This window comes from Thermobia domestica, chromosome 1 (assembly GCF_964235325.1).
Source record: "Thermobia domestica chromosome 1, izTheDome1.hap1.1, whole genome shotgun sequence".
Lineage (NCBI taxonomy): Eukaryota > Metazoa > Arthropoda > Insecta > Zygentoma > Lepismatidae > Thermobia > Thermobia domestica.
Window position 1 is genome coordinate 339,878,244 of NC_137454.1, and position 13,977 is coordinate 339,892,220.

Sequence of the window (13,977 nt, forward strand, 5' to 3'; positions counted from 1 at the left end):
CAAAATTGAATAATAATGGTGACAACGCATCTCCTTGTTTCAGGCCATTTTCAACATGAAAGCTCGTGGATACAATTTTCCTATCCGGACTTTACTTTGGAATTTATTTAAACATGTCTTAATTAATCTAATTAGCTTTTTCGGTATTCCAAATTCTCTAAGAAAATTGTACAATATTTCTTTCCTAACCGAGTCGTATAAGCCTTTCTAAAATCAATAAATAGTTGATGTACCGGGGTATTGTATTCTCACTTCTTTTCGAGTATTTGTCGAACGGTAAATATTTGGTCGATAGTTGATCGATTTCATCTAAATCCGCACTGATAATCTCCAATAATTTTATCTGCGTATGGGGTCAATCATGGTAATAGAATGTTTGAAAGGGTTTCATATTATGTTGACAGAAGAGAGATGCCTCGATAATTATTAATCAGTTTTGCTGCCTTTCTTGTGGGTTGGAACAATGATTGATTGCTTCCACCCTTGTGGGAATTCTGCCTTGATCCAGATAAGGAGGATGAGTTTGTGTATCTTGTTCCACAACTTTTCGCCTCCAGCTAAAATAAACTCAGCCGGAATTTCGTCCACACCAGGAGATTTGTGTTTCTTTAATTTCTTTGTTGCGATTTCTAATTCTATTCGGTTGAGTTCTGGAATATACTGTTCTGCGGTGTGTATCTCCCTTTCTCCACGCACATTAGTTTTCGGCTGCGTGTTAAGCAAATCGTCAAATAAATCTTTCCATCTATTTAAAATGCTGTCTGTATCAGTGAGAACTGTTCCGTCAGCTTTCTTTAATATAAGGACGATTTTGATAGTCTTTCTTAAATTCGTTGGTCCCTTTATAGATGTCCCGGATGTTTTTATTTTTACTATTACCTTCAAGTTCCCTAACTTTAGCTCTCAAAAAATTGCGTGTCTTTGTTGTAAACGTTTCGGAAATTTCCGCCTGATACCTACGAAATTTTTTGTAGTTATTTCATTCGGATTTTGTAGCAAACGTAATTTTGCCTGTTTTCTCTTCTCTGTTAGTTTAATGCATTCCTGGTCTAACCATGGTATTTTCCTACGTATTTCCACGTGTCCCATTTTTTCTTTTGAGAGAGGATGCTTCCTTCGTAAGGAAAGAAAAGAATTCAATTGTTGGAATATTTTTCTCCATAATCTTAGGGTTACATCTGTTAACTAAGGGGTATATGATATGCGTCAGATTTCTGTAACAATTCCTGTAATGCTATTGAAATTATAATAATTTTGCTCAAATAAGAGTATTGTTGCGTCATACATAATTGATATTCTTTCTTCCAAGTCTTGGGGAAGTCATTATTTATATTATTATAAAACTATTTTAACATTAATCTTTGTGGATGCCTAATTAGATATATACAAATTATAAATATGCATGTATTCAGGTTTCAGAATGTGTTCACGGCAGTGATTGGTAATACTGATATGTACTACTACTTCATCTACATCGCCTAATATATAATATACTCTACAACAGCTTCACCTCAAATTCATCTACCGTAATATGAGTTTCATCTCCCTTGCCTAGAATAAGCCTCAAATCTGCCCACCTCCCAATGTTGAAGACAAGCAATTGCTTATTTAGGGTTTTGCTTCGAGGGGCTATGCCCAACAGGGACGGCAGTGAGCAATTGCCCGCCTGAGTTTGAGAATTATGTAAATATTTTAATTTATGCATAAATTGAAGTTATAATGGCAAGAAGTGCAGACTGATAAATCCTATATGACATGATACAAAAATTTACAAGTAAAGCTAACCCTTTATTCTATTCAAACAAAAAAAAGGAAGAATCCTCTTGGCCTACCTTATTTCCGGGGCTGATTATTCCCCGTTTTGATTTTCTTTAATTCAAACATTTCCTTCTTTGAAAAATAACTAACCGATATAATTTTTCCTTTGTTATAATAACTAAAGTCCCGTCATGTTGACACCCGCGCAAGTTTGTCTGGAACACCAGTTTCACTTATCAACTCCTCTTAGTTTATGTGTTACTGATGACGGCCGACTTGAATTATAACTGACAACGGTCGATAAAGTATGATAGGTGAAACGAAAGAAAGTAACATCAAGAAAAATAAACAGAAAAGCAGAAAGGACGAAAGAAAGAATAAAAGGACGCAGTTCTTACATGGAATGAAATTTGACAAATACAGTATTATTTCTGAACAAGGTGAATAAGAAAATGGAAAGTCAATAACATTCTTAGAAATGGTAAGAAGGATTATTGTTGTACGTGGAATGCGAAAAACTAACAAAATTATTTAGGGGGGAGCTTGAGCTCGATAGCCTCCTAAATACACCAGTGAAGACAATTCTGCTCCCTTGATCCTCCATATCATTGTTTTTAACTTCATAGATATTTTGATTGATTGATATTTAGTTTAGCGTCCCGTTCAGCAGCAAGGTTATATAACTCATGGACCTACTAATTAACGCGGAATTCGAAGCACATGAGTGGCGCGTACGCTAACCGCTTAGCCACGAGGGAGCTCATACATATTTTGAACATCGCTTATATATATATATATATATATATATATATATATATATATATATATATATATATATATATATATATATATATAAAGTATGGGAACAGTTTTACCCGTCCCCCCAATGTTGAAGACATATTTACGCCGATGGTAATATGTTTAATATATCAGTAGGAGAGTCAAGTTTAGAAAATCCACTTACATGTAAATTTAAACTATTTAGCGGTTTAAAAGTATGTTGACTTAATATACCATTTTTGAAACATATTTACTTTCATAGAACATATTGTAGATAAATATCCATTTACGCGTACTCTCTAAATATAATAAAATATTAATAAAATAACATAAGATCGTTCTGAATATACATTTTAAAGACTTCTCTGTGGACAACAGTAATAATATACTGTGATATAAAAACGAATTTAACTTTGAAATCATAATATAGTAATATAATGCAATTTTTTTGTGATTGTACATAAATTCTAGGAAAAATTCCCATTTTAGGAATTTTCCCAGGGAATATTCCCGAAAACATCTTCCCGGGAATTTACCCATCGCTAGGTAGAGCGTGTATTTTTAAATTTATTCCAAGTTAATATCACGCAAAAATTTCTCACTCCTAATTTAGTGATGGGCGGTGGGAATATTTCCGGTGAAAAGGAAAATGAAAATTGGGAATCTCCCTGGGTTTTTCCCTTTGATATAAATTCCCGGGAAGGAATTCATTTCCATTTCTTTACTTTATTTAGCAAACTATAAGAACCATATGGCTAATTATTTTATTTTAATCTATGATCATTTACTTCTAGGTTTTAAATAATTTGGAGGTTAAAACAATAAAATTCTTTGACTGTAGTTTATATAACTAATAAGATATTTTTTAAAGCTCCATTTTCATTTGTGCTAAAAGTAGCAAAGTACTAATTTATAAATAATGAAAAGAAACCAGTTTGTAAAATAATGTAGAAATTATATAGAGATGGAGATGAAGTACTATTAATACACCCCAAACCACCGTTAGTAATACTCGTCGTCGTTCTGTCTCCTGTCTCTGACACGAATTTCTGAATATGTTCTCGGACTTCTCTTACATGTGAATTAACGCATGAAATTTTGGCAAATAAGTAGGAAGAAAGGTCGTGTGTGGCAATGTTACGTTGAAAATTTTAAAGGTAGGTCAGTATCTGGCAAATACCGTGAAGATAAATATGTATGCGCAGATAATAAAATGGTAAGACATATGTCTTCTGGCAGTTGTCCAACCAAATTTGTTTATAAGATTGAAAAATTTAATATGTTTATGATGTCAGTAGTAGAGTCAAGCTTAGAAAATCCACTTACATGTAAATTTAAACTGTTTGATGTAAAAGTATATGAGCTTACTATACCATTTTTTCCACATTTATTTGCATAAATCATAATGCAAGTAAATATACATTTATGCGTACTTTCTAAATATAATAGAATATTAATAACATGCTACCATTCTGAATATATATTTTAAAGAATCCTCTGGAGAAAACAGTAATAATATACTGTGATAAAAAGCGAATTTATTTAGCGAATTTTGAAATCATAATATAGTAATAGAGTGCAATTTTGTTTGTTATTGTACATAAATTCCTATTTTCTCAGTCTTTCTGGAAATATTTCCGGAAAGTGTCTTCCCGGGAATTTACCCATCAATATCCTAGAGATCCTCATTGTCCTCCAGAAGTTTTTTTCTCCCATCGCAAAATCCTACGTAGCGTAGATGGAATTCACGGGATCCACCGGAGTTTTACTACACGGATCCACAGATTATAGAATGTACAGCAACATTTGGCCAAGTCTTAGAATTGCTCATTTTATGTCGAGAACAGAACCCAACGAAACCCTGCGGGGCTTCTAAACCGTTCCTGCTACTACTATTTATATTATGGATCCGTGTTGTAAAACCGCACGAATACTTGTTCAAGAGATAAATCCTTTCATGACTTTTGTGTGAATACTAGGTACAAGAAAAAATACAATGAAAAACAAACCAATTTGTGCTAAGTGGCCACCAAACAGCACGAATGCTTGTAAGTGATTCAGACACTTCGAATCTTGTACTCGGGTGTGAGTCTCGTAGAAGCCTAGTAGAAGCATAACTTTGGAATGACTTCTCCTGGCGTCCTCTTCTTTCTACAGTCAATCACGTGCAAATTATTTTCGTAAATCCAAACGGAATAATTTGCCGTTTGCAGTTTAGTTTTACAGTATGTAAAATTTGATCAAATACATTCATACGTGTGAATGCCTCTACAGGAAAAAGATTACTGGCACTTTCACTAAATTCCTTTCCAAAAATTATGGGAATGAAATTATCATATATTTTCTCTCTAATTTTGTTCTAAGAGGAGATATACGTCCTTATCGGATAAGGACACCAACAGAATAGTAAGGAAGATTTGCGCTTCATCTAGTAACTAAATTTGGATCTATGAAATCCAGGGTATAATTTTAAGATTGCTAATTTAAGATTGAAAATACGAAGCAAAAGAAAGTTAATTTTGATTTAAAACACGTCTTTATGTGAGCGCAGTTTCAGTATATTCGGCCAGCCCGTGTACATATGTGTTTAATATTCAGTGTTAATATATCACTCGAGAATTAAATGCAGCAGTAATAAGTTGAGAAGATTTCCGCCTGAGATTGAAAGATTTACTGCGGGAGCACCTGTAACCCAACTTCAATCCGCCGGTATTATCCTCCGTGAAGATTTTCTAGCTCTTTGAGGAAATATTCACTGTCGTAGGAAAAGAAACCTTAGAAGAATATTATCAGGCAACTATGATATAAAGTACTAGAAGTCATGTCTGATTCAAACCGATATTTGTGAAAAGAGGAAAATAATATACAATTGTTAGTTTGTGTGGTAGAGAAAATCGAGTAGGTTTACTTTATGCCCACTACTCGAAATAATTGTTGAAAAAATAAAATTGTTCCATTAATTTAATTCTTATTGTCCCTCGTAACAGTTACTTCGTAAAAAAATTACCAACCTGTGCTTGGTGGCCACTGTAAAGGACAAATGCTATCGCCACTACTTTCAGCAGGGCGAGTGCGGTGATGTGTAAAATGGGAGCAGTCGTGTGAGCGTCGGCGGTTATAAGCGTAAGCGTAGTCAGTGAAGAGAAGTAGGTTGATACATGTTTCAATAGCACTTGCTATGATTTCATACTAGTAACGCTACACTCGTAAATATAAAATTCAGCGTCTGTACACTGTCCAGAAATTTACCGCTTTTGGAGAGTGACATGTAATAGAGCAGTTTTTCATATGCTCAACTTATTTAATCCGTCTTAAAGCAGTAGTAATAACTACGGCATTACCCTTACACTTTTAAACCAAAATATAGCTGTATTTCTTTGTATTAAATTTTATCGCTTGCAGAGATTCGCTTCTTAAAAAATTGTCTTTTCGTTCCTTTCTATGCAAAGTATTTCATTTTACCTGTAAATCTTCCTAAATGTGCGCCAAATCTTCACTAGCACAGAGAAAATTATTATTATTATTATTATTTTTGCGTCCTAGTAAGGAAGAACCACTAAAATTGCGAGAAAGCTATTAATATGAACTTGGACTTATTTTCGTAAATACATTTATTTTATATTTTAGTTAAAAAGAAGGGTAACGTAGTTGTCCCGTCTTTTTTTTACTTAATTTTTTAAAAGTTATCAAATTAGTTGTTAACATGTGTCGATAGGGCAGTTCTGTATTAAGATTTGATTGATATTGGTTTGGGTGTTTCAAATGTCGAAAAGCTTCATCACGGCGCAAAACAAATGTACGATGCAAGCGGGTATCTATTTATAAAATGTTTTAGTTTAGTAAAATATACCGTTTACCCACGCTCGTAATACGTTTGTCCTTTCGTTAATGTAATTTAGGTAGCGCTGCATAGTAAAAAGATTAGGGGGGTATGTTCCCTAGTACATCTCATACAGGAGCTCTATAGATAATCTAAGGTTATCCTGTGCGCCATCTGCTAGAAAGTCCGCTTGCTTTCTGGTAGGAATTGATGTTGGAATCCAACCTTAACCAGTGTGTATATATTTCCAAGTAGAACATTCCAAGTTGAATGGACGCTAAACGGAAATAGAACCAATAAACCAAGAAATACCATAAGTTACTAGAGAAAAAAACATTCAATATTAAATTCTAGAGAATCGAAAGTTCCTGATAAGATCAAGACCAACAAATTAAAACATCGGACGACGACAACAAAATAAATTTAACTAGAAATTACTAACGCTACACACATTTAGTAAAGAAGAAATGGATAGAACAAGCAAGTCTCTCTATTAAATATTACAGTACATCTTGAAAATATCCATTTTTAAGTGAAAGATTTCTAAGGCATTGCTGTCATATTTCATTGAGCAAATATAAGGTAGTAATATAGCAGAAAATATTTTAGTTTTGACGTTTTCTGTGCTAATACAACACTGATTGTACGTTAAGTATTGGTAAATTTATTTGAAAGAAAAGTGAAAAAAAGCAAAAGTCGTATTTCTATAAAATGTAATAATTTATAAGATAATTATGATGATATGCAGGAAAGAAAATACAGTCCTATAATATGTCATATGTAAGTACCAAAAAAAAAAAAAAAAGTTTTACTTTGACAAGAGAGAAAATTTAAATAATCACATATTTGTGAGTATTTCGAAATTTCTGTATTGTTCTGTTCTTTCGGTATTTAGGTATATCGATATTTTGGTATGAGTAGTAGCGAAATTCCGGATAATTGAAAGTACTGCTTTCAGTACTTTTTCATCCCTGATTCCAAGCCATTCCACTCAATAACTCAGTTTCACCTGAAGTGGCAATTATCTTTGTCTTCTTCCGGATTTCTCATAAATTTTGTTATAATGAATAATATTTTTCTTATTGCTTTCAGATCTCCAACGTGAACAGTTTTGTGACCAAAGTGCTTTTACATTATTTCTAATTTACTTGTAATAAAATTGAAATAAAAACAGAAAACGTTCCTATTAAGTTTGAAATGAAAACAGAAAACAAGTCATTTGAAGAATGTAATTATGAACTGTATACTATTAACACTAATGATCATAAAGATCCCCTTGCTGTAGCTTTGGAATACAAGGAAATAAAAAGTGCAACGGAAGGAGAGAATATCGCTTTAGAAAGAAATGAGTACGAAACAATATCAGATTGGAAACTAACTTCGAAAGCAATATGTTTGGTGAACCGTTTACCAGCAGCTGATATACTTGTAAATTCCAAACGTTTTCGCAGTAACATCAGGCCAAGATCTTCCTTTCTTACAAACGCCACAGAAGGGTCAAGTAGTCACAAGTTTGCCACTATTGGAGATAAGGACGATGAAGGAGAGGATGTTCAAGAAAACGTTTCTGGAGGAGTTGGTAGCAATGCGCAGGCTCTGAGGTACGTTTAAATACGTTTATTTCATATAGGGTATGTTTTAGGGATGGTCATATCCGGAAAAAAAATTATTCGGATATCGGATCGAAACCTATCCGGTTGGCGGATAACAAGACGGATAAAAGTAATATTCGGATAATGGATAATATACGGATGACGGATAACAACCGGGAGACGGAAAATATCCGGATAACGATATATCCGGATGATGGATAATATCAGGATAATGGATTTATCCGTATGATGGGTAAAATTCGGATAACGAATAATATCCGAGTAGCAGAACATCCGGATAGCGGATAATATATGGATGACGGATAATATCCGGATAAAGATAATGGTTTTAAAAAGATCATATAGGAGAGGGAGATATCAGTCTGTTCTGCTCATAGAGTTGTTAACAGATGATCATCGGGCAGTGATTTTATGTTGGAAAGATATTTCTTCCTAAAATGTTTCCTAGTAACTTCTAATTTTCTTATGTTGTTGTTGGGGGCATGGTGACTCAGTGGTAGGTTTTTCCTCTGATGCGTGGGGCCCTTATTGTCTCGATTCCGTGCCAATTAAGATTGTGGTGGACAACATCGTGTACGCGTGTTTTATCAGGGTACTCTCGTTTCGTCCCACTTTTCATTCCACCAATTCTTCTATTATCATTCACTTGCCTTAATCATCGCCTCCCTTACCCTAACGAGGATAATCGTCCGACGTTAAACTTAAAGATTTCATTTAATTTTTTCTTACGTTGTTCTGGGATTTTGAAAAAAAGAAGATGAGAAAGTATCCCGCATCTAGCATAATGATAATAATAATGTCCAGTACAATATCACTGCAGTCTTGAAACAAAAAGTTCCGACGTACATATATATAAAGACGCTTTAAAATGTCTGATTCTTATATTATTATTATAATACAATACACGTAATGATAGTCAATATTTTTTACTGATCTGTTTCTCGCTCTTTTCTATTTTTTTTTAAACGGGCGAAAGTAAGCTGCTATTGTTTGTTTTCAAAAGCACCATGAGTTCCAAAAATGGTGACTATCAATAACAACTCACAAACAGTAGATTGTGTAACCATAATTCTGTCAGAAACTATGTTACATATGCCCCCATTCTAATGTTTATGCAATACTCGAGATTATTTGGAATAATTCAACACATTAATTCGATTCACATATATATTATTATTCTTCACCTTATATCTTGTTCAACAGCTTAAAATATTGTACACTTAAATTATACAAAATGGTTCCTCGTTACATCTATATCTTTCTCTTTACTATAGCAGCGATAACATGAAGACCTCAATATATAATATAAAATATTTAAATTATTTCTTTATATAATTTCTTGTTCTTCCTCTTCTTCTTCTTGATGGCTTGTGTCTTTTTAGATAGCTCATTTTGCCCGTAAATACAAATAATACTTAAAAGTTCTCACGGCTCTTTTTTCCCGGCCAGAAGTAAAGAAATATGAGATACTACAGGTTAAAGTTTGTCTAGGGATATAGGGATCAGGATACACCCATCTAGTTGTACCCTACATTGCTATCCTGGAAAGGATGGGTTTAGGTCTAGTATAAAGGAAGAATTCTCTTTCTTCATTTATCAATATACAATTTATTAAAATAAAATAAAGATAACAAGAAAGAGAAAGAAGAAAACATAGTTTGCAAAACTCAGAATATATCAGAGGAGTACTGAGACAATATTGTGAAAGCCTTGACAAATTATGACATCTTGTCTGTCATCAAGCTTAAGTAATAACAGAATAAAGTAAAAATCAAAATTACAAATTACAATGACAGATATTAATTGAAATCGTTTTCAATCAATCAAAGAGTTAAGTTATTCTAACATTTGACAGATAATGTATTTAGTTGAGAGTTCTCCACTAGAACTTTGCAATATTGAATTTGTTCCGAGGCTGCCTGCCAAGAAAAAAACTTAAAACAGAAACATATTTACCCGAAAACGTATGTTAGGCTTCGTACAAGGTGTTGACACTTGACGAACACTAAACTTTCAATCGCACTCAACTCACTCACTCACTCACACTATGTTTCACGGGTTCGGTCATTTTATTATGCCCGACTCCGTCATTGGTGACGCAGTTGGTGGTGTGATATTCTGGATTTTTTCCAGAAAGCAGGATGAGTCTCCTCTTTACGTGTCAGTGTGAGGAGGAAGAAACATAGGACAAAGAGACATACGCAATTGCTTATCCGGAATCTGTTTACTTCAACAATCAAAATAAGTGATTGACTAAGGAGGGAGAGGGAGAAGTCGGATATTCGGGAGATGGTATCTCACTTAATCGGGAGCATCACATCACTCCTATCCCAAACTTTACGACATTATCATACTGACATTTCCTGAAATGTGGCATTACTTGATTCATATCGAGCCAATATCCTGTTTCTTGCAAACTAGGTCACGTATGCACTGGTCTTGCAACATAACCTTGAGTTGTTTGTTGTTTGCGTTTTCTTGCCTAGTCATCCGATGCCTTTGCGTGAGGAAGAAAACGAAGTGTTTACATAATTTACAGGTTTGGATGAAACTAGAATGCATTAGTCAACGAACCGTTATCTCTCTATTTCCTCTCTTCTTGAATCACTCACTCCTTGAGGTAAATTGGACGATTTTAAAGGAAATAGCAATCAAACATTAAGATTGTTGTTCCTATAAGCAATGCATATGTAGAACAAAGAAAGAAATTATAAAATTTTGTTTCCAATAAAGTTAAGGGGAATCGAAAGAAGGACCTAGGAGTTTATAGAATGGTCACGAAATATAGCCCGTGAGATCTCCCCGCATTGGGTTTTCCAAACGACTCGCTTGGAGAGGATAATGTTGGCATTGAAAAGGTTAATATAGTAAATAAGTACAATTTAAGTGAAACTGAATGCAACTCGACGCTTCAATATGGCATAGAGGTGGAGAACTCATATCAGGAATGTTGTGTTACAAATTGAATTACGTACTTAGACTAGAAATTAAACTACTGAAGTTATTGAATACACTATGACATATGAGTGGTACGTCGTATACTAATGATACATGTTCTGTGTAATCACAAATGTTACATGGACTAAAATAAAGAATAAAAGTAAAGTACAGAGAAAACAAGTATACTAATAAATAAATAGCGACTGTATGAAGGTGCAGCAACCATGTTGCGGTGCATGACATAACAATTGCAATAGAAAATTACATAATTAAAGTGTAAAGTATCGTTTCACTGTGAAACCATAAGATTCAAGTTACTAGGTTATAATATTCAGAAATGTAGCAACACTGTAATACAAAGCATAATGAACAGTGGTGAAAGAAATCTCGATATTAACAAAAATATTAACGATACCGTAAAATAACACTTCACTTCTTTAACAATTTCCTTGATATGGATGAACCATTGTACTTCGTACGTATTGATAACGTTTCAACAAAAAGGGAAAGCAAGTAAACCGTAACTTTTAAACAAGGAGGATTCAGCAGTGAATCCGTAAAAAAAAAGTGTGTATTGCAAACAGTGAGAGTAATGCAGAATACATAATCTATAAACCAAATAATATGAAAGTGACACGAAATCTAAACAATAATTATTTTAAAAAAATAAGGAAATAAAATTTAAACTGAACTTTTAAATTGAACAAAAAAAAAAAAAAAAAAAAAAAAGAATTGAAGAAAGAAATTAAAAAAACTTTGCTTAACTATGCAGAAGCATAGAAAAAAAACTAAATTGGACCGTAATCTACACCTTAAATACACTATACTCTAGTTATACTAATTGACACAATAATGATATATCACATTACAAATTGACATTTAACGCTGAACAAAGCGCTTTAAATCAGCAATACGATAAATGCAATGTTACAAAAATAAAACAAGTTCGTCAGGAAGCATAAGTACATATCTATATATAGACAGGGCGAAGCTATATAAGGAAATCTTTAACTTAACAAACACTATGAATAACTTCAATATATGAATAACATATTTTGATAATAGAAATAATGATGCTGTCGGCCGTCACAGAAGATGGGATTTCGGGACGTGAAAATAAAAATATATACTAAAACGAAAATGAGTTTAAAATAAGATGTTCAACTGCACCCAAAGATCCGTGTTCTGTGAGGGTGGACGTTTCATCTTTAGGGTCGCCGTTTCCCAGACCATAGTACGCGAACCCAAGTGTGCCGAGCATCAGTAAAGTTTGGGAAACACCGAGCCATGCACAATGTAGACCAACCTTGGGCCAGTTGTAGATATAAGAAAATATATAAACATATACGTGAATGTTACATAGACTCATGTGTAAACACAAGAGTATTATTGGTTGCGAAATAAAGTTAATACAGCCAGTACAGTAATATTGCAATCACGAAACAGTAGCATAACATACGTTGGACGAAGTACTACCAACTTATGTCACCTTAGTGGAGTGTCTAGCGAAGACGCCAGTGCGCAAGAACCAACTGCAATACAGTTTCGCCTGCAGAGATTATAGCAGATAGCGGCTTAGAGCATACCCATAGTGAACAGCGGCGGAGGGTTCAGAGCAAAATGCTCGCATCCCACAGTGAAAAATTCCCATTCTAGGGGAAAACCCAAAAGGAAACCATGGAGTACTGCGGGCCGCGGTCCAACGGTTGAGAACCGCTAACCAAGGATCCAGAAATGCATGAAACGAAAGAAATCAGAAATAATAACATAATCTTACGGGAAACTTGGGAAAGAGAGAAAATACTCGCCAAGAGCGAGAAAAAAAATCTGAGCTGAAAAAAAAAGAATTTATGCAGTACATAAATAACACAGGTTTAGTTTATATTTAATCCAGCAGAGCGTAGTTATATCATAGCACTAGTTCATATAGAAGCAAAACAGAGAGACATCCGGACCGATAAGAGACCGGATGTTCCGAGATAGGAACAACGCAGTCTACGCCAGCAGGGTGTGGAAGGCAGAGTGTCAGAGCGAAGTCGCGATCAGAGCAAAGTGACCTTTCCGGATCGGAAAAGAAATCGGACGCAGATCGAGTCTCGGTAGGTGCAAATTGTGTTAGAAATGTGAAACGGGACCGGCAGGGTCGAGCGCGGGTAGTGGTACAATATCAAAACAACACACAAGATACTAGGAAGCAACAGAGGGAACCCAGATAGCAGGTGAGTATAATGAACTCATAGGAAGGTGCTTACTGCAAATTAATCCGTATACTGAGGCGTGAGGTTTAACAAAAAATGCAACAATGAGCAAAAGAAATGGAAAGATTGAGGAATAGAGAGCGAGGGGGGGGGAAGCATGAGTGCTAATGAGTAAGTCGCAAAGCGAACCGTAAAGGGACTAAATAAGAAATGCTTGCATAAATACTATCATCGTGGCTAATAGGCGTATGAGATCGAAAAAATTTAAAATGTGGGTTCTAAAATTTCAAGAAAAGTGCCATGCAGAAAAAAAAGAGGGGCGACGTAAAATATAATCATGGCGCCCAGGTGTGGTAACGCGGCACACGGGCCGGAAATTCGTAACAGAAGAGCGGAAGATCATTGGGTGATGAAAACATAATGTGATTGGCCGAGCTTGTGAAAGAAGGCTGGAGGGCAAATGTATATAAACCAATGCAGTATCTTACGATACCGTAGAATGCGAATTACATAAATGTGCAACACAACGAGGCTTGATAGTCTAACGAAGCCTAGGCAGGAAAAAAATCCTAGGAACGGGCGGATGCGAATAACGTGGTCGTACCTCGAACATGCCAGGAACTCGCCAACCCACCAACGATAGTAGTGACATGGGGAGTACGATGGGGTTGTGTATGCTCTGCTGTTAACACTGAAACAACAGGAACACATAAAATTTATTAAGTAAATAAAAAGCATACAACGGGAAATTAATGTACTAAAATTATGCTACTAATAATAACTAGATATAATTGTTTCTTGTTATATATATATATATATATACAAGAAAGATAGAATGCAATAAATCAATAAAATCATATATCGGAAT

At 34.5% G+C, this 13,977-nt stretch overlaps 1 protein-coding gene across 2 annotated transcripts in view; it reads left to right on the top strand.

Moving 5' to 3' along the window:
* The first annotated feature begins 3,536 nt into the window (after positions 1–3,536).
* Positions 3,537–13,977, top strand: part of LOC145663570 (uncharacterized) — a 38,103-nt gene continuing 27,662 nt past the window's right edge. Inside the window, exons 1-2 of one of the 2 annotated variants that reach the window (XM_081729682.1) lie at positions 3,537–3,695; positions 7,451–7,959. In XM_081729682.1, coding sequence (XP_081585808.1) covers positions 7,556–7,959 — 404 coding nt within the window. In that variant the 5' untranslated portion in view covers positions 3,537–3,695; positions 7,451–7,555. Of the gene's footprint in view, positions 3,700–7,450; positions 7,960–13,977 lie in introns of both variants that reach the window. The other variant, XM_081729690.1, reaches the window with a different exon arrangement.